The sequence below is a fragment of the Varanus komodoensis genome, unplaced genomic scaffold, assembly GCF_004798865.1.
Source record: "Varanus komodoensis strain SLA01 unplaced genomic scaffold, ASM479886v1 scaffold1, whole genome shotgun sequence".
Classification (NCBI taxonomy): Eukaryota; Metazoa; Chordata; class Lepidosauria; order Squamata; family Varanidae; genus Varanus; species Varanus komodoensis.
In genome coordinates this window covers 51,306,178-51,330,400 of record NW_025335268.1, presented here as the reverse complement: position 1 = coordinate 51,330,400, position 24,223 = coordinate 51,306,178, and the positions used below count along the sequence as shown (strand labels likewise).

Below are 24,223 nucleotides of genomic sequence, written 5' to 3'. Positions count from 1 at the left end.
CCTTATGGTCATGACACAGGGCATTGCAGAACTATCCTCTGGCTCTTCTCCTATCGTTCCTGTAGCAAGTGGAGCACACATGTTGCTACAGAACAGGCAGTCTTCGGGAAACCATGATTCATCACCCCACAGAACCATTTACTATGGAGTTGTCAGAGAAACGGGTGCTGTGTCAGGAGTACAATTGCTCTGGGGAAGTGGGTGGATAACATGAATCATCCCTGCACACCATCTTCCCAACACAACTGAGGCTGAGTGGCAGTGATGAGGTGGATTTGGAGGCACTAGCTGCTGGTGGACCTACTATGTGCTACATGTGTTTTATAGGGTACCACAGCCCTGTCAGGTAAATTCAGTAAATAGCCCTGTCTGCATCACTCAGTACACACCGAGGGCAATTCCTGTATATGGGAGACTTTTCTTTTTGTGATTCTTCAGGGTTCCAAACTGCATGGAGAACCTCCACTAGAAGTGACTCTCCTACTCAAAAAGGTATCCTCCACACATAGAGGGTGACAGAAATGGCTACTGCATACCACCTGAGCTCAGGTTCCTAATGGCTTAACATGCACACAGGTCTCCACTGATGTGATCCTCCAAAGGAAACCAACCCCGGTAAGCGCTGTCCCCAGAAATTCCAAATGGCCAGGCAAGTAGGCACTCCTCATCGTCTCTTGGTGACCGCTTTCCTTTCTGGACTCAGCATGGTATGTGTTAGGAACTCCTAACACAAAATGCAAGCTAAGACACCATGCCTAGCTGATTTTATCTGATATATCAATCAAAAAGAACATGCACTCACCAAACCCCAGCAGATGGTGCTATGGTGCAATGAAACCAGAACAGATGCATGCAACCAAAAGGAACAATTAAGTAACACTGAAAATAAAGCAAAAGGAATGAATGTAGTAACTTACCTGGTGATACAACTTTTCCAGAAGATGGCTGGGCTGCAGGACCTTTTGCTAGCTCTTAAAATGAAAATAAATTAAAGCAATCACTACAAGGTATTTTATAGCAAACAGAAAGAAATCCTGGGAAACTGCAGATGAAAAATATTGCCCTTAACATCCTTCTTCTAGGGGAAGAGAAAATGAAGATTATTAAAAACAGAGTGCCTAGTGGTATTCTACTAAATCAGAGAGATGGGAAAAAGCAATGAGCAAAAACAGTGATTTGCAATCACTTGATAATTACTATCATTAATAAATGTGTGGTTTTTTAATTGTATCTCCCATCATTACATTGCACTAGTAAATTTTTTAAAAGCCAGGAGCACTTGCATAAACAGGTGTGTGAAAAATCTGTTCTGCAAAAAGTGCATGGAAGTGCATTTTGCAAAAGAAGAGAGAAGGCTTCAGTGTCTGAGTTCTCAACATCAGTTTTCTTTTTCAGGTGTCCTGCATCTCCTTTGGGAGGAGGGACCTTGCTGTTCCAGATCATCAACTGAGTCCATGTTTTTGCTCCTTCCAAGTGAGAGAAGGTCCTTCCATTTATTGTGCCCCTTTTCTAACTCATTCACAGAATTCTATGCAAGGTTTAGGCATAATTGTTTTCTGCTCATAACCTTCCCATGTTTTTCCACTTTCCCCTTGTTTTCTCTTACTGCAGCAAATCCACTAAGGGAAAAACCATCTAACCTGAATGGTTAATTCATTAGCATTAGGTGGCCTGCATCTGGAAGAAACCAGATTAGAAGGACCACCTCAATCTTTATGTGCCAAGTATATGCACAAACACCAGGACAACTAGATTCTCATGTGGATCAGAATTGCAGGTTTATACTAGAAGCATCTTTTAGTATAAACTGAGGTGTATTCCACATTTAGGGTCATTAGTATTCACAAGATTAAGGTTAGATTAGAACCTGTTTTTACACACTTATCTTAACTCTCACATGCCACATTGACAAAGTAATCACCAGGAGGCCAATGATAGTCCCTTTCTGCAATCCATAATGCAGGAGTTATGTGCTGCTGAGCACAGAAAATTTAAATCTTTCCCAGTGTGCACTGAGTTCCAGTACCTAAACTCTCAAATGAAATCAGCAACAAGCAAGGGCAATGCTGCATCTGCCTGACAGGTAACACCTATTAGCACGTTACAAAGCAATTTATTTTGCCTTGTAAATGTATCATTATTACCCATTTGCACTATTGAGATATTTCTCTACATTAATGCACCTACTTCCTAGCATTTCAGTGTTGCATTTTGAAGGACTGTGGGAGAAATACAGTTTTTCCCCATCCTGAGACCAGCATTACTGAAGCAATGAGCATTGTGGCAAATGCAGTTGTACTCACATTAGAGACACAGTGGAGTGTGATAGTAACATCATGGCAACATGAACTGAAGGATGTTTACTCGTTTTAGTTTTCTTCTTGTTCTTTTGCAGGCAATGCGTGAAGCTGTTCAGTGCTAGAATACAGATGGAGGACTACAGGCGCTGCCTTGCATGTTGCAAAGCTGGGAATATAGCACCCCTGTACAATATTATACTATAACAATATTCCACTCTTATATTATGTAACAGGGCCACACATTGCACATCCCTTATCTAGATAATCTAGTTCACCCAGATTTACACTGGATCAGCTGTGGAGATGGAAGTAGGTTTTCCCTATCCCTCCTTCCCATAGCAGCCTCGGCAACCTCCTGAAACTGCTGCAAAGTGACTCAGTTCAGAAGACCTTTCTAAACAGAATGGGCTTTGGTGTGTCTGTGGTGGAGAGTGGGATCCCTGAAGTTTGGATGGAGGCACCTTGTATGAGCAGAACCCTTCCTTTGGTGGAAAGCAGAACCTGAATCTGATCCATCATGCCTGGATCAATGAAGCATCCTACTGAAAAGCCTTAAAAAAATAGCTACTTGCCCGCTACAGAAGCCCTACTCAATGGAGACTGTAGAACACAGCCAAGATTGGTGGGTTGCTTCCTATATATTTGAGACATGTCTTCATTTATTCAAGGGTTTGACAGACTTGGAACATAGTTATACTGAAACCAGATGTATAAACCTTCTCAGTTCTTCTATCCAGTTTTGAACATGAGGAACACATCCAGCTAAGATCACAGCTGACATTTCAATCCCTATGAAATCTCTGCTTTTTCAAGTCATGCGATTACAAAAAAAAGAAAAAAGAAAAAGGGAGGAAATAACTGTCACTCATAAACAGGAATGCAGAATTGGAAGTAGTCTGCAACGTGATTTACAATGAAAGAGGCAGTTGAGAGCTATACACATCATTTCAAAACTATAGATTGTCACTGCTCCTTTATTTGCATCCCCTTCTTGTTACAGTACAGTCCTTTGCAAAGACTAATCAGGAGTAAGCCCCAGTGAGTTCAATGGGATCTAATCCAAGGTGTATGGGATTGTAGCCTTCATAAACATAATTAAAACTGGTTGCCTTAAAATAGGCCTAGAGGGAAAAAGTGTAAGAACATAACTAAAAATGAGCCTTACTTTTCAGGTCTTTGGTCAAAACTGCTTCTTTCTTTTCTGTAAAAGTAGTTTTTAAAAATACATGAATTAGCCTGCAGCTACATTATAATATATATTGTTATATATATTTAGAAATGATTCAATGATTTGAAAACCCCCAAAGAACAAATTTTAGACCCTCCAAACTTTGTTCTTCAGTACAACAAAATGTTGAATAGCAAGACAAGCAATAGGTTTTATCTCATTGCCACCAAGGCAAATGGACATACTTTTTCCCCTCAATGAGCTCCGAATTATACCTTTCTAGCACCAGATAATAAAATAATTAGAGGATTATAATTGATTAATTATAATTAATTAATTAATTATAATTAATTGTAATTAGAGGATCTGCAACTATGTACAAAACACCTTTCTTTTATGGGTTCCTGGATATCTGAGGGCCAGACTATAAATTCTGATCATGTTGGGATAGTGTTCCTGCTGTGATGTTGTTGTTGTTGGTTGTTTTTATGTAAGTGCGTGCAGCCTTGATTCATATCAGGGCCATAATGCACTGGGAGTGAAGGATGACTTCCCCACGTCATTCTCCCCCTTTGATTTCACACTACCAGATTCTTTGATTCCACTTGATACTTTTTCCTGTGTTAAATTTGCACAGTGCAATGGGCAAATGCCTAAACCCTCACCAGTTGAGCTGCCATAGTCCTGACCTAGGCTGGGGTAATGCACATTTGCACAAATTAAAGACAAGCCACCTAAAAATAAAAATTAAACAGGCTTAAAAATTGCAATGTGATGATTAGTATATGAAATATCTGGCCCTGAGATTACAGCAACAATGTGAATACGTTAGAGAATGTGACCTTCCAGTATATTTAAACCCTGACACCCTTTTAGAAATTTCTGTAGTGCCCCTACTAATATGTAGCTTTTAAAAAAATGAGGTCTGTTTCTTCAAAATTCCTTACTCTGATTTTCTGCTGTTTAGGACCCTCATACCCTTACTGTGAGATTCCTATTAAACACTCTTTCTTTGATCAAAAGCAATAAAGAGCCTAGAAATTTCAAGGGGAAATTCATTTATTCTTGGGTGTACATACAATGCACTCTGGACTAAAAATATTTCTGGGTTAATCTGCTGCCTCTATTAGCATGTTTTCCAGGAATCACTTCAAAGCATGCTAATTACCACATTGAGATGAAATTAATCACAAAGCAGCTTTCGGCCATGGGGGTCTGCTGAAGCATTCAAGAAACGCTTTATAGTTGCCAGATATGGAAATTTTAAAAGGTGTCACTTGTAGTTGATATGAATCATTTATCACAATAATCTGCTATTACTGGGAGCTATAAAACCTGAACACACCGGCAACATTATATACAACAGCAGATGTGAACTAGAATTAAATACCCAAGGCTCCCTTAAAAGAAATTCGGATGTGTTGGGATACACTTGGGGGAGTGGCATATTTTAGATAAAGAAACTCCTTTTTCAAATGCTTTACCACTGAGATTGATAGTATTATATTTTACAATTAGCTTATTCTTGCTACTGAACATTATGTTTTGAAAAAGTCAGATAAGGAATTGATCAAATACTGCATGGAGACCCAGAGGTATTCATGTAGAGGTTAAATGCAGCACATAAAGATCCCAAGAAAGGTTAGGAAAAGTCACACTCCTTTTTCCTCCCTCCCATCCATCCCCATGGAAGCCTCATCCACAGCCAGTTTTGGATACCTGTTCAGTTTATGATCACCTGGAGATACAGAGTGTTAAGGACTGAAAATGGAACTGGTTGTAGGTGCAATTGCCTGGCCTACAACTGCAAAGATATTCATAGTAAGGATCTTCCTTAAGTACATTATAACAAAACACCTCTGTAGATTGCATGTGTTGTTGTTTATCAGTGAGTTCAGCATGCAGCCTGCTCCCTTATTTCCTAGGACTTCTCCATATGAAGTGTTAACCCAGAGCATTGCTGATCATTCCTCCATTTTCATTGCAGGAAGAGGAGAAGGAAGTGTCTTTCTCTGACACTTTTATTTTTAGGGTTTTCCCTGATGCTGTTATTTTTAAATGTACATAGATGGATTTCTGTACATTTGCAGTGTTGTACTTTTGCAGATTTTCATGAAGCTTTTGTTCTAGTTTGAAATTTCATACTAGAGTTTCCTTGTGCTTAAAAAAACCCTGTGAAAAAGACTGGAAAACTTGGGAGAGGTCCTGGAGGACAATCATGTAATATCACCACACAAGACATTGGATAACTGATGTAAATGCACATTCAGAGAGGTCACCTAAACAAGTCTTGTGAAGGAAATTAAGCCGCCCCGAGGCTTCGGCGAATGGGGCGGCATAAAAAATGTTTTAATAAATAAATAAATAAATAAATAAATAAATAAATAAATAAATAAGGGGTTGAAGAGAAGTTGATGGGCTTTTGAAGAAAGGTGATCAACACCACTCAACATTGTTAAAGCTGTGAAACACAAGTAGAATGTTGTCCCAGTCTGAGAAACACACTCCTAAGCAGTGGAACAATCACAGGGTTCTTCCCACAGTTAGAAAAATGTGGGTGCTAATGTTATATTAGTTGTGCTTTGATCCGTTTTTTTCATACTAAATTGATTTTATGGGACATTCCTGATCAAAACCTTGCTAAAATAACTTAAATAACTAAAGTAGTTTTTACTCTGGATCCACTGATGTGTGTTATGAGTTTTAGTTATTTTCTGTTCAATGTACCAAATATGGCTTACAGATATTCCTCCAATAGCAGCATTTGTTCATATCTAGGTTTCGTCTGGCTGCTTTTTCAGAATCATTATTGGAATACTTACTATGGTTGGTCAGGCAGAGGGACACACTAATCCAATCCATGTCTATCAGTGCTTGTTCTTGGTGAATAAATGCACAATCTTGTGCAAGTTTAGACAGGAAAAAAGACCCACAGCATGGCTGTATGAAGCATGCTGAGAAGTGTTGCCTTTTTCTGTCTAAACTTGCATAGGCTTTTGCCTTAGACATGTTATACGGCGTTTTAGGCAGGAATGGAATAGGATTAATGGGATTGTTCCATTCTACTTAATCAGTGGATTTCTGCTTAGCATCTATACCTCCCACTGCATTTCCTTAAGTAAAACCTTTGTTTCATGTTTATTGGATGCCACAGTATCTCTTTAATAAGGGATTGTCTAATTCGGCTAATTGCTGACAGTGCCATGGAATGTTAAACTTATATTTCAGCAATGTTCAATAGCTTCTTTCTGAGAAGGTTATTATATGGATACGTTTTGTACTGGAACAGTCTTTAATATTCACTGAAGTATACACTCATATAAAATATTTACCTGCTTCATGGAAATTAATGAATGGCCAATGTAAAGAGATTGTCTGTCTCCTTTCGACAGCTAAAAGACTGATATTACAACACTGAAAGGAGAAACACTCATCTGCTAAAATGCCATGGCTTAACAATCTTAGTTTTTCAGTATTTGAACAGGTGTGTAAACATCACCTCTGAATCCATAGTTATTTAGGTATCCAGCCTGCTTTTGTTTGAACTTATGTACAGTTGCTAGAAAGTTGAATTTTCAGATATACGCCTTTCATATGTATTTATTTATTATATTATTTATATATCCCACCTTTTTTCCTTCTATGGAACTCAAGGCAGCTTGCATAATTCTCCTTCTTCTATGCTCATCTTTATCCTCATTTGTAATAACCCTATTTATATATGGATATATACAAATAAATGTAATTTTAAAAAAAAAAACCCTGATTTTAACCTTCAGTAGCAGATTTAATTCCATCCATAATCCTACTAAGAAATTATGGTATATTGAAAATTAAAGACTGAACTTTTTGTGAAGGGATCAGTCATAAATTTCAGTGTAGAAACAGCGGCAGCGATGTGGCAGTTCTGAAGAGATGCAAGTCACTCATTTTCCCAGTCGCTATCAGAACACTAACAAAATGTCAATCATTTTAACATGTGTGTTTGGAGAAATTACTACATAATATAAAGAGTTCTTCAAGTTCAGTTTGTCTCCTTGTAGATCAAGGCTGGCAGACAAACCATTTATTCTGCTGCTTAATTTTCCCCTGTATGAATAAACAGCATCCACTGGGATATAGGAATAAACCTGCTTCCTATCCTGGCTGACCTCAGCAAATGAAAATCAAGACTTCTTTTGGCATAGCCTATCCCTTCACCTGCATATTCATATCCTGGCTTTTGTTTCTCGGTCACATGAGAATATTACAATATGTTGGGAGCTGTTCTTCTATGGATGGAAATAGAGTTATGAATGCAGACTTTTCTTCTATGCACAGCCATGATAAAAGGTGAAATTCTGCCCCCCACCCCCCCGAAGGGGGAGAGAGAGAGGGAAAGCAATAAAGTGACAAAGCGACAAAGACAGACCAGCTTACCATCTTTCTTGTCAGGAAGAGAAGACCTTGCTTTTGCTGGTTCTGGAGGAGGGATACCACATGAATAAATACTCTTGTTTCTTTACTTTAACAAGCAACTATTTCAACAAACATGATCAACTGTGTGCTTATGTATGTGATACATATGGGTATTAGCAGCAGCTTCAGCATCTTTCCTTTACTTCGTTCCAGCACAAACAACTCCATTTTACCTCAGGCCTCCATCAACATGCCTTTGAAATACAGTAGCAGCAATACAGTAGCTACAAATGACATCTCAACTACACACAGGGTGATAAGAACTAAGCCCCTGTTGTGCCTTTCATGCAACTCCATCCCTAGGTGCTTTGTAGTCAAGCTACTACTGTGAGCAGAGATACAGTAATGTCTAGTGAATATTTCAGATCTTGAGCAGGAGTGAATTCCAGTTTTAACATGTAAACCAATTTCGTATGCTTTCCCTGCAAAACTCTTTGCAGGACATGTAGCTTTTAGACCATCTTCCCTTTCATCCTTCTCCCTGCACTTCTCCACGTACCATGTCTGATCTGGAGGGTGCCTTCAGCCTTGGGGCTGCACAAGGGGCTGTAGGGAAAGAGCAAAGCCCATCCCACAACCAGCAGTATCTGTTCTGCCAATGGTTGGATCTCATTGGATTCAGCCAAAGGATTTGCCAGGGTAACACAGTCTACTTGTGGGTCAGGCACCCCGAACCAGTAGGCCTGCCTTGCTCTGCCTTTAAGAAATGCATATCTTAATTATTTCTAACCAATACCAATATGAGCAAAGTTTGCTCATTTTAATATTTTTTCCTTCAAGGCTTTTATATGGTAGATTTGTTAAGAATCCTTCTGAAGGGAGAAAATTGCTCCTGTGTCATTTTCATGACACAGTGTTGAAACTGCTCACTTGTTATTGTCACAGTTTGCTATCACTAGTATCAGCATACTAATGGACCCATCATCTCTTCTTCCATGAGGCTGTTTTTAGGCTGGCTGTACGGATTCTCTTGTGTATTTTTCTTGAGGGACAAACCTCCCTACTACTGCCCAGGTGACACTTTCTTATAAACATTAATTTCCCAGACCTTTTGCCATTGCCAATTCTTAGTGTGCAACCTTTTATAATCGGTTTTAATTTACATCGCCATGACGTATTTCTGTTAATAGCCCATTGTCTGCAGTGCAGTTACTGCTGCTTCTGGGGCTACAAGAAGGTGGCAATGCACAACCTTGCTTTTTCTTACCTAGTTCCCCATGAGTGGAAAAGCTCCAGTGCTTGTCGCTTATGCACTGCAAGGACTGCCATGTGAGCAATCAACAGTTTCCCTTTGCTACTATGAAACAAACATATCGGAATTGTGTTCCCCTAATTTCCATTTGCTTTATTTTAATCTTTTGTTCCTTCCATCTGATGTTATTCGGTTCTCTTTCTGAGTTGAAATGGACTGCCTGGGCAATTAGGTCTATATGCAGCTCCATGCATTCCAGATACTCTTCTCTCCCCGGCTGTGCACACAGAATGGTCTTGCCCTGTGGAAGCCTCCATAAGATCTGATGGAGCTTCAGTTTAGGCAGCATTTATAGAACTGTCCTTATTTTTCAAAAGGGCAATATTGCTTTATAACTGGGATGATGGTAGACACAGACCCTACACACCTCTTGGAAGGATCACATATTTGTATAAAGGTTGTACCAAGTAATTAACAAGTTCGTATTGAAATGCTAGAAGTTAGGAGAGATTATATGGACCATTTCTCTGGAAGAACAAAAGAAGAATATCCTCCTCTTTTAACTCTAAAATCTCCCCTCAGACTTAGAGTAGACCCACTGAAAGCAATGGAATTAAGCCGCTCACAGTTTCGGTCCCATTGACGTCAACAGGTAAGTATGGCTAAATCTGGATCCAACCCCATGCTGGATACATAATGCACAATCTTATGTACCTCTTCTTGGAAATAGGTCCCATTCTGTTTGATGGAACTTAATTTCAAGCATGCACAGATCAGTGCATTTTTAGCAAGATTACTCAGAAGCACAACTGAGTTCAGTGGAACACACTCCCTAGTAAGGGTGGTGAGATTTGCAGGCTTAGCCTATTATGGACTTACTGTAGATAAATGACCGGTGAAATGGCCAAGGTCTTTCCGACTTTCTGCTTTCAATGTCTACAGACCAATCAGTGTTTCCACTTACTTGGATATATAAATCTAACCTAACTGTACTGACTTCAGTGCTTCCAAGAAACGAAATAAGCAGAAGGTTTCTAGATACAGTATGTCAGCCATATGTGTGAAATCATTTCCTGCACATCTGACACATTAATGGAGGCTTTTAAACCAATACATCATGCATGGATGGTACTTAATGTTCCATTTGCTGCCCCTAGCAAAGTGTTCAAATGTGTTAAAGTAAAAGCAGCAGCAGGTGGCATAAGTTCCCTGAAAAATAGCTTACCATCTGAGCATTTTAATCAATGAGAGGCAATTCTTAGTGCAGCTTAGTCTCCAATAGTGGATATGCCAGACTTCATGTACTAGTTGCTGAACAATCTGCTTTATTTTCACCCAATAATCTAAAAGCCAGATAGCTCTTTGACCAAAGACAAGAATGAATTAAAATTAAATCAAATCCATGACATTTCCAAAGCATTACCAGAATAGCAGAACTCAGTGTTCATAGCTGAGTGTCTTTCAGAAACCTTTTTAAATCTGAGATTTATTTGGGATTGCAGAGTGAGTGTGGGCAGGGGGAAGGTGTCAAGGATAACCAGCCTGTGGCTGGAACGCTGTGCAGTGTTGTTCTTGCTTTTTTGGACTGTGATGTTGTTTTATGGGATATTTTGCAGGCAATTTCAATCTATGAATATTTACCTGGAAACTTCAAAATGTTATAAGGAGGCTCGTTAGAAGAGGGAGCAGAATAAAATGGAAATATTCAGAAAAATATTGTTTCCGCCCAAATTTTTAAGAAGAAAGGAAGGACTGAAAGAAAGAAGACAACCATGACAACAGCAGTTGTCTTGCTTTCCTCCTAGTTTTTAAGCCTTTTTCCAGGCCTCCACATTTCTAGAGAGTACATTTTAGCAAACACATTTAAAACATCTACTTAGGGTTTTGTTGCACATCACAGACATCCCTTGAGTACCAAGTCTTCCCTATTCATATTGGCAGAAGATGTTACTTTCCATGCACATCTCTTTATGGACTGGAAGTTGCCCTTTAGCTAAAGTTAATGGCCAACTTCCCTTCTGCAAACATTCCAGGTGCGCATGTACATATCAAAATCTTGGGTACAGTATTTGTTTTCTTCTTGGCATGCTGAATAAATGTATGGAGCAATTATGGTGAAGAAATGAACCAAGCTACTGCTGTCCTGATAGTGTGTCCCAGAATACTGATACTAATCCATTGGCCTTTATCTACACATAAATCCATTAACCCATACATTTTTAACACACACAAAATGCTATGTAGGGAGGCTACTGCCGCAGAGGAGTTCCACTGAACCCTGATTCCCACCCATGCAAAGGTTCCCCAGGTATAAAACTGCTATCATTGATACATAACATGTAGGGGTAGTTTTGAATTTGCTGAATTGCAAGTTCTTTTATTGGGACTGCAGGTGGCACAGTGGTTTAAACCGCTGTGCTGCTGGGCTGGTAGATTGAAAGGTTGCCAGTTTGAATCTGCACAATGGGGTGAGTTCCCGTTGCTCTGTCCCAGCTCCTGCCAACCTTGCAGTTCGAAAGCATGCAAATGCAAGTAGATAAAAAGGTACCACTTCGGTGGGCAGGTAACAGCGTTCCGTGCACTTCGGTGTTTAGTCATGCCGGCCACATGACCACGGAGACTGTCTGGGGTCAAATGCTGGCTCCCTCGGCCAGGAAACGGAGATGAGCACCGCCCCTTAGAGTCAGGCATGACTGGACTTAATGTCAAGGGGAAACCTTTACCTTTTCCTTTCTAAGTCCTTTTATTATTTATGTATTTATTTTAAAAACTTCTTAACTGTCTTTTTTCCATAGAAATCTCTATTTGGTTTACAATAGTAAAAAAAGAAAAATTATTTACAGTATTTGATTAAAACACAATTAAATCAGATATATATTAAAATTAACAATTAAAATACTGGCTAAATAAATAAAGAATCTGGCACCAGAAAGAATAAAGAGTCTGTGCCAGATGAACCTCTCTGGGGAGCATATTCCACAGTTGAGGCACCACCACTGAGAAGGCCCTTCTCCTTGTAATGGCCCTCCTCGCTTCTTTCAAGGAGGGCTCTTGGAGAAGGAACTCCATTGAAGATCTTAAGGACCAAGCAAGTGTATATGGAAAGATGTGAACCTTTAGATAATCAAGCCCTAAACCATTTAGAGCATTGCATGTTATTGTCAACACCTTAAATCAGACCCAGACTTCAATTGGTAGCCAATGATCATATCTGCTGGTCCCTGTCAGTAGCCTGGTTGCTTCTGTACCAATTGAAGTATCCAGTTCATCTTAAAGGGTAGCCCCACATAAAGTGCATTGCAATCGTCCAAATGGGAGGTCTCGTCTCTAGTGCATGCGTCACTGTTGCCAGGCTCTGCCTATCCAGGTAAGGTTGCAACTGATGGACCAGCTTGAGCTGGTGGAAAGCAAAGGGTCCAGGATCGAGCACCTGAAATATACCAGACTGGAGCTTGCATAGTAAATCTTTCCCCCAACAACAACAGAGAAGTAGGAATCTTATACTTTTCTCGAAAGCATAAGTTCCCACCATAGAAATACTTATGCAACAATGCAAAGGCTTCTGGGACAAAAATATCTGATAAGAACAACAGTGAAACAGAGTTGACATTTCCCTTGCTGGCCATGACACACAGATCAAATGGTCTCCTATCATGTCAAGAAATTTCTTAACAGTGGAAAGCACGTGGAAGTGGGTGTGCTTTAATATTTTGACATGAACTGAATGTAAGACCTTGTCCTAGGTAACAAATCTAAATCATTAAAGCTAAGAGGGCTACATCAAAGGAGCATCTTTTCTGACACCTCTAAAAGTTCAAAACTGTCAGCCATGCATGTGACTAGTTCCACTGAGTTCAGTGGGCCTTACAGGCAGGCTTGCATACAATTACCAAATGAAGGTTTGTCAGTTTACAGTAGAAGTGAGGCAAAAGGATCTCTCTGATATTCTTTTAATCAGAAAGAGAACAAATACCTGCTGATGTTTCTCATTTGCAATGGGTTTGATTGCTATCTGCGAGGACTTTCTGGCAGAGTCATTAAGGATTCCCTTAAAAGTGCAGTGCAGCCGTTGCTGCGCCTATTAGCCATCACTGAAGAATATGCAATAATTATGGCTTTCAGTGTATTATATCCCAAGCTGTCTCATTAAAGCAACAAACATGCTTTGATCATGAAAGAAGCATTAGAAAAGATATACTTTCTGTGCCACAAATGTAGCTCAAATGGGAGCAGTTCAATGTTATCTGAAATGGCTATTTGTTCATTACAGCCTTCCAAAGTTTAAAGGGGCTTGGCATTTCATAACTTTAAAAAGATTGCCCATTTTAACACAAGTTTTAAGTAATTATAACATTGTGCATGAAAATTCGGCAAAGTGTATATATTGCATTGTACATTTGAATGTTTACACAAGAAGTCTGAAAACTTGATTTCTACCACTGTTGTAGCAACGCTATCATAGCAATTGTAGCAAAACTATTGTACCATTTATTTCCCTCTCTTTAAATATAATGCTAAGCTATTATTATACAAAACTTCATGGAATTCACCAGCTCTAAGTTTTCTTTAAAATGTGTAGAATGATACTTCTTGAAAATGAAAAGAACTACAATACCAAGTCTGCTAAGCCGGGACAAATGTTCTAATAGTAATTAGGGATGGAATATGAATGTAAGAAGATTCATGCCGGGTGAGAGCAAAGGACTCCAGCAATGCCTTTGGGAAGTTCACAACCAGGCATGAACACAACTGCACACTCAGCAACTGCATCAGGGGCATTCTGTCTGCAGTGCTGTGGAAAGTGTGCAGTCATCCTGCCTGATCCTCCATCAATTTGTCTAACCCTTTTTAAAACTGTCCCAGTTGGTGGCCATCCACGCATCTTATTGTATGAACGCCCTGTTTAAAGAAGGAATTCCTTGTATGTGGTCTGAATATTCTACCTTTTGGCACCCATGGATGGCCATGCATGCTAGTATTCTGCGAAAGGGTGAAAAATGAACCCTATTTTGTAAAAAAGACCTAAACACGGAGTGTGGCATGACAGTTGCAGATGTAGGAAGAATCTGCTTTGGCCATGGGGATCCATCAACTTCCCTGGGCCAACTTGCCAGACTCTGGTCTCCTTTGTTGTGGTCATGAGTCTGAGTTCCTGATGAGCACACCCAGCATTCACAGGTGCTTACCAGAAATGGAGCCCCACATGAGTGCTGCACAAACAGCATCCCTGTTCTGTGCCAACTGCAGCAGCCCTTGTTTGCGGTGCTACAAGGATGAAGAAGAATGATCATGTGGCGCTCACAGGAACGAGTGTGGTGCAAGCAGCATCCATGTTGTGCGCCACCTGCCATTGTGCGGCTGCACCTGACACGGAAGAAGGTTGCCAGTTGTGCAACCTTCATTCCATGAATGTTTGTAGACTTCTCCCTCCCTCCTTCCTTCCCTCTCTCAAACTTTCCACCCTAATTCCAAGATATGCTTCTTGATCAGTCACTGCAAGCTTAGACCACATCAGAACGTGTGTGAAAATCAGGTCTTTTTCTCCCATTTTGTATCAATTTATATTTGCTTACACTGAACTGAAATTAAAATGGTCATTTTATTGCTTGCTCTCTCAGACTGGATTAATCAGTATGGACCTCTTCAAACTCTCTCCTTGTTTGAACCATTCCCTGAAAACTCAGCTACTCACTGCTCACCCCACAACTACAGATAATGTATGGACAAGTTAAAAAGCACTGATCCTTGAAGGAATCCCACTGTTTACTTCCCTCTATTGTGGGAATTGGCCATTTATTCCCACTTCTTCTTCTCTGTTTTCTAACCAGTGGTCTATGCCATCTCCTCTTATCCCATGACTACTAGGTTTGGTCTGGAGTCTTTAGTGAGGGACTTTGTCAAAAGACTTTTTGGAAGTCCAAGCAAATGATATCTCCTGGATCATCCCTATCAACATGTTTACGGACATTCTCAAAGGCTAGTAAAATAGAACTTACCTTTGCAGAAGTCCTGTTAATTCTTCTTTAGCAGGACTTGAATATGCTTGGTAATTTTATGTTCCATAATGCTTCCACCAATTTACCCTGAGCAGATGTTAAGCAAATTGGCCTGTAATTTCATGGTTCTTCTTTGGATTCTCTTTAAAAAACTGGTGCTATATTGGCCCTTCTCCAGTCTGCTGGTACAGGCACCATTCTTAGGGACATTTTATATAATTTGTTAGAAGATCCACATTTACTTAGGTACTTGGATAATCCCCATCTGCATCTAGTAATTTATTGTTTAAAATTTTTAAATACAATCTAGAACTGTATCTCTTGTTACTGTTATTTGCCTCCATTCCTGGTCAGGATATCTGTCTTATACCTTCTGCAGTGGAGATAGAGCCAAAGAATTCTTTTGATTCATCCCATCCTTGTTTAATATTCCTTTAACTCCAGTAACATCCAATGGTCCAACTTCCTCCATGGGTAGTTTCTGGCTATATGCTCACTTTTTAATTGTTACTCTTAATACTATTAGCAACATGATGTTCATAGCCCTCCTTTTTTGTGCATCTCATGTCTACTTGCAATTCCCTTGAGCACATTAGTATTTCTTTGTATTCCCCCTTCTGAAGGAAGACTATTTTTCTAATAGCTTCATTGACACTGACATTTAACTATGCTTGTAACCTCTTAGACTTTGTGCTACCTCCCCTCAACTAGGGTGCATGTTCCAGTTAAGTTTCTACTGTTGTGGCTTAGAATAACTCGGTTCTAGAGAAAAACAACTATTTCCTTTCAACTTCTTTTTGAACAGCTCCATAATTTTAAAGCAATCTTCTCCAATAGATATTTCCCATTTCTCTGGGTCAGCTTGTTCGCTTCCATGGGTATCTTAAATAGGAGCTGTGATCAACAAAGCTTTCACACATGAGAACATTAGAGTGAGTAATTTCACATGCAGCAAACTGGTAATCCATTTTTGCATAGTTACTTGTTTGGATAAATGGCACGAATGTGAAAAACTGGCATCATTCTTCCATGTTGGATCTTGAGGCAAGGATAGATTTGCAAGCAGTGCTACTGAGAAGGTTATTATATTCGTCCATGCTTTTTAAATGCCAGTGCATGTAAATAGAAACATAAAGAAACACTAAAGCAGCTTTTTGCAATGTGTGAAGGCACATGCTTTTTATATCCATCAAAATGTTTATCAAAGAATGGTGAAAAGGTGGACTTTCCCTACTCTTTCACTAATTCCTATGGACAGAACTAGGCTTCTCAATTAATCCAGAGAAAAAGGGTACAACTGTGTAGGTGGTTCCAACTGCATGGCTTTCCTCTTTTCTCCTAATAGAACAGCATCATCTGAAGCATCCAGTGCCACCTCCTGATTGCAGGTAAGTGTACATAAACCACAAAATCAGAAGGTACAAATTAGTGAAGATTCTTCTCTAACAACATCAGCTGCAAAGAAAATGGGGCTGAGTTACATGCTTTGCAGAATCATGCAAGACAGCAGCTCATGCTGAACAGTGCTGCTCCAACCTGCAGGTGGAGGGCACATGTTTGAGTGTTCCACTGTGAAATAAAACAAAACAAACACAAGCAAGAATACTTTCATCCTCAACACTTTGAGGTCTGAAGTTCTGCCAGAAGCTTGACACAGAATTCTTAAGCACTTGTAGCCCTTGAGCAGCCTTGTCATTTTGTGATAATTCGCGCATTATTCACTTACTTTTTGCAACCCATAGATTAGTTGGGGCATCAGCGCATTAAAAGAAAACGGATGCAACTCTGCAGAACAAAACACTTCTGGTAAACTTGATGCCAATTTCAGCTGGAAGGTTTTATGAACTAGTATTCTGTTCCTGAAGGCATAGTCTGCCTTTGCTTATATCTGAAGGAGGAAATAAGCTGATGTTGAAGGATGCCAGGAAGTGGCTGGTGAGCCATAAGGAATGCTTTGTGGATGCGAGACAGGAGAAGGGAGTAAAGGAAGGTGCAAATCTTCCGGGGGGGTTGCTTGTGAAACTGGGATGGATCATTTTGCAGTTAATAATCTGAAATGCAGAGGTTTTGTATATCAAGCAACACAGTTTAAAAAAGAAAAGAAAAAGCGATTGAAAAAGCTCTTTGACATTTGTCAATCTGAAATTGTAATTGCTACAAAACCTTGGACTCAATCTCCATTTGCTTCCGAGCACTGGGAAGACTTCCATGATCACTGCATGAACTGAGTGATCTTTCTTCTTCATGGAATGCTTGCGATATTTAAGAGGGGAAAAGCAATAACACAGGCAAATAGAAAAGCCGAAAGAGAATAATGGATGTTTAGCCACAAGGGGTCACCAACATTTCTCTAGTGAACAAAAATCAAAGCTATTAACATAATGAATGTTAAATGAGGCAAGTACAGGCAAGGGGAAAAACAAAATGAGCCTTTATTTTGCTGCTCATTCAAAACATTCGGAAGTTTTTAACATTGTCACAGGGCTTTCTTTTTCTTTTTTTTAAAAATGTCTATAAAGGAGACTCACAAAGGCCAACTTGTGGGAGAATGGCTTGGACTTTTCTACTCATTTCTCATGTATCAATGCCCTTTTGAAAGCCATAGAGATTGGCATTTAAACATTCCAGTATTGATGACAATATGCCCACTGTCATGCTATGCAAAAAGTCAGCAGGGAATGCAAACACAGCCTTGCCATCAAAGCTCATTCCTTTAGTCAATGCTGCAGTGTGGTTGATCCACATTCAGCCACACTGATCATCCGACTACATAACCAGGGGCAGGACTGGTTAAGCTTCTAGTCTAGATTAATAGCCAATCCCATGATAAAACAATTCAGGCTGCAGATAATGGATCCCATGAATGCATTTTCCCTTATCATATTTTACCTCCCCAACCCAGACGACTAGAGGAAGTTCCGCAAATTATAATCATGTTGTCCTGTCTTACACTAGCATGTCCTGTAGCAAACCCACAACATGTGGCTATCACAAGAAGTCTGTATGCAAATATAAACACTAGTGCAGCAGTCTGGTTAAACTACCCCAGTTAAGCTATTGAAGGTATCAGCATCATGTCTGGGATGGCCTAGATCAGGGTGAGCAGCTTTTGGCTTCCAGAACAATTTGCTCTCCTCCCTCATTAGCACTAGCAGTGTAGCCAAGTGTGAGGGAGTTGCAGGTGAAAACACTTGCAGGGCCACAAAGCTCCCACCCTTTGTCCAGAAGCTCTTTCAGTCCAAGGGTTGGGTGTAGCTTCTTGGGACCTGTGGAGCCAAAGGCAAAAGGGGCAGGATAAAATAAAAATAAAAATTTCCAGATAACTGCATATTTTGGCTTTAAGTTCAGAAGGAGCCATCCTTTGGCCTGTAGACAGCCTCCAAGGGACTGCAGGCTATTTTAGAGTCCCAGATTCAAAGTCAGAGGTGGTGTTCCAGGAAAGACACCTTAGAGAGTAGGAAAAGGCACCATTTCAGTTGCTACAGAGAATACTGAAGAGGTCAGTTTATAAGGAGGTTGTGGTTTCTCCAGCCTCCTTCCCTTCCTCATGGAAACATTGCCACTAGATTGGAAAATGTCTGCCTAAAGCAAATGTAAGGTAAAGCAAATGCATGGTAGAAGGATGGTGAAAATAGCCTCTGATCTTTTTGTATCCTGGAAGCATGTATGATTGAAAGCCTTTGATTCAAGGGCTTATGGCCCTCATAGTAGGATTGTGCCTTTCCTGCAGTAATTAAGCCTTAGGAGAAGCATTTCAAACTTCAGCTTTTTAGAACAGGAAAATCTACTGGAAACCTGTGTAATGATGCAATAATTCAGGGTTAGATGAAAGGGGGTGGAAGGCATGGCCTTTAAGAGGTCCTCTGGCAGGCCAGACAAGGAGCTCCCAAGGGCCAGATTTGGTCTGAGGTTCTGCAGCCCTCAGACAAGGAATTCCCTTTCCCTGAGGCTTTTTAAAAATTATTTGCAAACTTTCTATACTGCTAAATATTGGAGAAAAAAAAACCCCTCTCTAATTGGTTATGTTATGTAGAAGACCTGCACTGGGTGTGTCTAGATCTTGGTTCTGAAAAAAAGGCACCAGCAAGTCCTCTGTAGAAAATCTGTACAATTTTCATGTAAGCTTTTGCATTAAAGAAGCCCTGCAGTTTTCCTCTAGACAAAAGTAGAACAACTTGTGCCCTTCCTGATGATTTGGCCTACAATTCCCTTTTCTGGTTTATGTATGCATTTTCAGGGAGCAATCCTATCACCCCTACCATAGATGCGCTTGAACCTCTGAACTCAGAAGCGTTCATCCAATGGCCAAAGCAAGGTGTAGAGATATGCTGTCCATCACCACCACGGCTTGCCCCATGCATTTTAAGTAGATGGCCTTCCCTGATGCTAGCAGGCCATTGGATTGTGCCCCAATTCTCACTGGTTTTTTAAATAGGGAATTCACTCCTGTGTGTTTTGTTCTCTTCCATTGCAATCAATCGGATTGAGCTCTGTTGTGCCCTTTGTTACCTCTAGGGCAATTGTTTGAAGTCTTAGGAAGCTCTGAAGCAAAAGGTTTTCAGGCTTGAGGCGCACTGATTCTAAGAGCCACAAAGGAACTGTGATGGTTACAGCAGGTGTCTCATCTACTCAGCAAATCTGGGTTCACAAGAATCAGTACAACTAACCCAGTCATAAAGAGTAACTCTTCCACAAAAAAACTTAGAGATTTTATTATGTTAAGCAGCATGTAAGCATCATTCATAAATAAATGAAAACACTGAGCTGATTGGGATCTTTTCCCTGTGGCATCTCCCTCGCCTTGCCCCTGCTTTCAGATGAATTTTTTTTTATTTCTCTTTATTAAACTATTTATAACTTGGCCTTTCATCTCCAGGAAATGATGCTCAGGGTGGCTAAAACCTATCACGAAACCACATTCTCCCCCTGATCCTGCAAAACAACAGACAGCAACAACAGTAAATTAAGACATTCTTCAGGAATGACCAAAAGAAAATGACCAAGGTCATTCATGGCTGGGAAACTTCCAGCCTGCATGCCTAATGTGGCCCACAGAGGCTTCACCCCAGTGTGGCCTCCCACGCCCTGCCTCTAGAGGCTGGCAGAGAGAGAAATGTCCTGCTGGGGAATTGCAGGGAGCTGATCGATCATCGGAAACAGCAGAGATTCTTCTGCATGCTGTTCCCTGTACGGATTGGGAGGGCAAGTGATATGCTGGGGAGAATCCCTGCAGTTTCCTCTGATCTGCTTCCCTGCCTTTTCAGTCCCTCATTTCTGGTCCTGCCCTCTGCTCCATTAAGGACACTTGCTCCTTTCAGCTGTAGCTTTGCATTAAAGCACTGAACCAGCTGACAAGGACGTTGCCATCTGGTCAAGTCTGTGCAGCTGTGATACCATGTCCAGAGCCATTGAAGGTTCTTCTATGAATAGTGTCAGATTGGATTGTGCCCAATATTTGTTTTGCCAGTTATGTTGCTTATGTGAGATTTCTAAATCAAAACAGAATTGTCTGTTGTTGCTTCCTCCAAACCAATTAACACCATGTTTTTGTATTATTGAAGGTCAGAGGATTAATTTTTTAAAAAAAAATCTACACGAACATCACACACATGTTCCACATTAACAAACCTCAGGTTAATTTTGTCTTGAAGAATGAAACATTTCAATGTTATTTTATGTTGCAGCAAATGAAAAAGAAGGGAGCAAACCAAAGAGAATGAATAAGAATGCAAATAAATATCTCATTTACAGGGATTTGGTTCAGTAATGCACTGTGGATGAAAGAGCCCTATTTATGAATTGGCAGAAATCTAAAATTTTATTTGGCAATTAGAGAACCCTTTTAATGAGATTGCAAAAGAATGACCTTTAGATGAAGGGAAACAGTAGGGTGGATGTGGAGAGGCTTTCAAAATATATTTACAAGCCCTTTTGTGTTTTGTTTTTGTTTCAACTTTATGTGACTGATGGTCAAAATTGGCCAATATTTTCCAAGGAAACATGGCAATGTATGTCGTACAAGAACTCATAGAAACAAAGCACATATGTGGAATTTGAGGAAGATATAGCAGAAATAAGCAAGTAAGAAATATTGACTCCAGCTTTCATGTACCATACCACCTGGAAAGATATATCTACCTATATTTGAATAAGTCCCTTCTCTGTTCCTTTATAGATTTTTGCTGTCTGTACATATCTGCCTCCTCCTCAAAGCTGCAGTGTAACAACATCTGTTCTTCTCAGTCAATTTCTCTTCACTCATATTACACACTTTTCTTGATTTCTCATTTGTTCTTCCAGTGTTCTCACTCTTTACCAGCTTTGCTTTTTGACATGTCCATCTCTAGCTTTCAAGTTCAACCCATTCTCATGTTTGTGCCCTGGGAGTTCAGTACCTTCTCCACTACCTCTGTGCTCATCTGTTTTTTCTTTGATAATAGTGCACAACTGACACGAAGGAGCAGCCTTGCACAGTGGGCTTTCAGGTAGCAAGTCTTCCCCAAATGACAGCATCTTCATTGTTTTCTTCTTTCCTTAGTGCAGATGTCAAACTGAAAGAGGCAGTCTCTTCAATGAGCGGTTTCTTATTTATACATTAAGAAGTTCAGCTGCCTGCACTGTCATAGGTAAGTCAAGCAAAGATTGCAGGGTTTTCCAGCCCAATACATGAGTTGTGTGCACATTACAATCCATCTGAGACATGAGAAGTTTCTGTATATTTTGAAAACGGTACATGATTTGGTAGACCTATAGCTGCATGCTTTCTTTCTCTCCTTCCCATATACAAGGCTGCAAACCTATCTGCATTAATCCAGGAGTAAGTCCCACTGAAACCAGCACATAAATATGGAGAGTATTGGGTTTGGAAATGGCACAATAGTGGATTAGCAGTAAACAAGTGACATATGTCTAGAGATGAGCTCGATGAAGCCACTAAATTTTCATTCTCAAACCTAATCTATGAAGACCCACGGAGAAAGTAGGGCAATCCCTTTTCAGGCTGAAGACTATTCCATGGCCACTGCCATCATCTGTGTTTAACAAGACTCCAGGTGCAGAAGGCATCCTAGGGAACCATAAACTGTACGGTATTTTGGTGGCATGCAGCTGTGCCCATCTGACTTATTATAGACCCAATTAACTCTTCCCTATGTTTGTCCTACCATATGGCTATATGGTGTGTGTGGTCAGGGAGGAGGAATAATTGCTCTGTGGTAATCTCCAGCATCCACACATTGGTTTGCTCTTCTCCAGAGCCTGAATAAGTGTGGCTTATTGATTATTCCCAGACTAGTCAAAGGACAGGCCTATTTATTTGTTTATAATTATTTACAGAGCTTCTGTACACGAGGCATAAAGATCCCTCAATCCCAGTAGTCTGCAGATTCATTCTATAACATTGTCATTCTCAAGGGCCTTCCCATGGTTTGTGTTTTTGCTGCTTATTAAATTAAATTTCTATTTAATTAAACTATTAAATTCAATGTAGAAAAAGCCGGAATGAAAGTCCAAGTAGTGTCACTATTCTGCTATACTGCAGCTGTACCACAGAAAGTCAGAGAAAGATAAATTCAGTAAGAAAAAAAGGATGCACTCTTTCTCCAGAAAGAAAATGGGAGAATAGTGCACTGGATAAAAACCATACAAAAGTAGAAAAATAGACCAGCATGCAGCAAAATGCTATTATATGATATGGACCGAATCCATAAAGGAAGCTACTGCCTTGAACTTAGTAAAGCTGAGCAGGGCTGTCCAAGACAGAACATTTTGGAGGCCCTTCATTCATAGAGTTGTCTCATTCATAGGGAGACAACTTGACAACACATAACAAAACAGTATAAATGCAGATCACACTAATAAAACCCGCAGTCCACAGCTCATGGGAATGTCAGTAATACAAGTGAGTCTTCAGACCTGCAAAGAAGCAGCCTGGAAATTCATTCAAGACACAGGGTCACCATTCTGAAGGCCATCTGAGGCTAGTGGATAGAATTTTTTTAAAAAAAAATTAAGAAAAAATATTAAAAAATATACTGTAGTATGGATTGATATGGAGGTAAGAGAGCTTTCTGAGGCAGAGAAACACTCTTTTATCAGCCAACACCTTTTGAGCAACCTAGGTATTGTACAAAGGATCCACACTGAGCTGCAGATGGTCCACTCTGGCCACTCTGCCATCCTTATCTAAATCCTCCCTATGCCATAGAAGTCCCCATGCCTCCTTGATCCTCTTCCTACTGGCCTTGTATCATTGTGGTGTTATTCTTTACTTCCATTACAATAGAAGCCTATTCCTTTCTCCAGGATCATTCCACACTTTGTTCATGCATGCCATTGTTTCCTTCCTCCTGAGAAAGATCCCTCCCTTGACACGCCTCACCTTTGAACTCCTGTCTAATCTTACTTCTCCCTTTTGCATTTGAATTCCTCACTATAGTCTTCCCTTCCACCATGCCAAAACTGAATAGATACAAAGATCCCTTTGTTTTATACTCAAAAGCCATTAACAAAGGTAAAGTGAGTGCCCTGAGCCAATCACAAGTTGGCTGGATAGTTTTCCATGACTTTTGTGGGAGCAGGATGAAGAGGTCAGGAAAGAGGTTCTTACAGAAACATTCTGAGATCATTCCAAAGGTCTGTTCTGGCCTTGAAGGGCCTTGCAGCTAGCACAGCTCAAGACAACACACACAGGTGCTTTAAAAAGTGTATGCAATACCATCTCCATGAAATGGAGGGCTTTTTTGTGTTTGTTTTACAACCCACTAAAACACGCATCAAAGGGGATTTCTTGGAGGTGGTACTTTGGTTGCTGGATCATCTGACTTGGCCTGCTTGCTATAAAAGCCTGTGAGAGCAAAGGAGGATAAAAGTGAATAGTTGGGCACACAGACAGCGGTGTCAGGAAAGGCTGGGTTTCATGGACTATGGCCTACAATGAATATATGAAGGACTACTTGTAAATGATTGGCTTCACCTCATGTTGTGAGAATGGAAGAATATTTGTGGCAGGGGTCCTGTGTACCTGATCAAATGGGCTTTAAAATAAATCCTGGAACAGTGGAGGCAAAAGCCAAAGCTCATCACTGAACCAAGAATTAGTGACAAGAAC

The 24,223-nt window shown here is 40.2% G+C and overlaps 1 protein-coding gene across 9 annotated transcripts in view; it reads right to left on the bottom strand.

Moving 5' to 3' along the window:
* The window catches only part of TRDN (triadin), a 224,992-nt gene that overhangs the window by 60,728 nt on the left and 140,041 nt on the right, over positions 1-24,223 (bottom strand). For 8 of the 9 annotated variants that reach the window (XM_044425408.1, XM_044425434.1, XM_044425425.1 and 5 more), the window contains 3 exons: positions 7,888-7,929; positions 3,466-3,501; positions 918-971 (listed from right to left, as the gene is read on the bottom strand). In XM_044425408.1, the coding sequence (XP_044281343.1) occupies positions 918-971; positions 3,466-3,501; positions 7,888-7,929 (132 nt within the window). The remainder of the gene's footprint in view (positions 1-917; positions 972-3,465; positions 3,502-7,887; positions 7,930-24,223) is intronic. The other variant, XM_044425468.1, reaches the window with a different exon arrangement.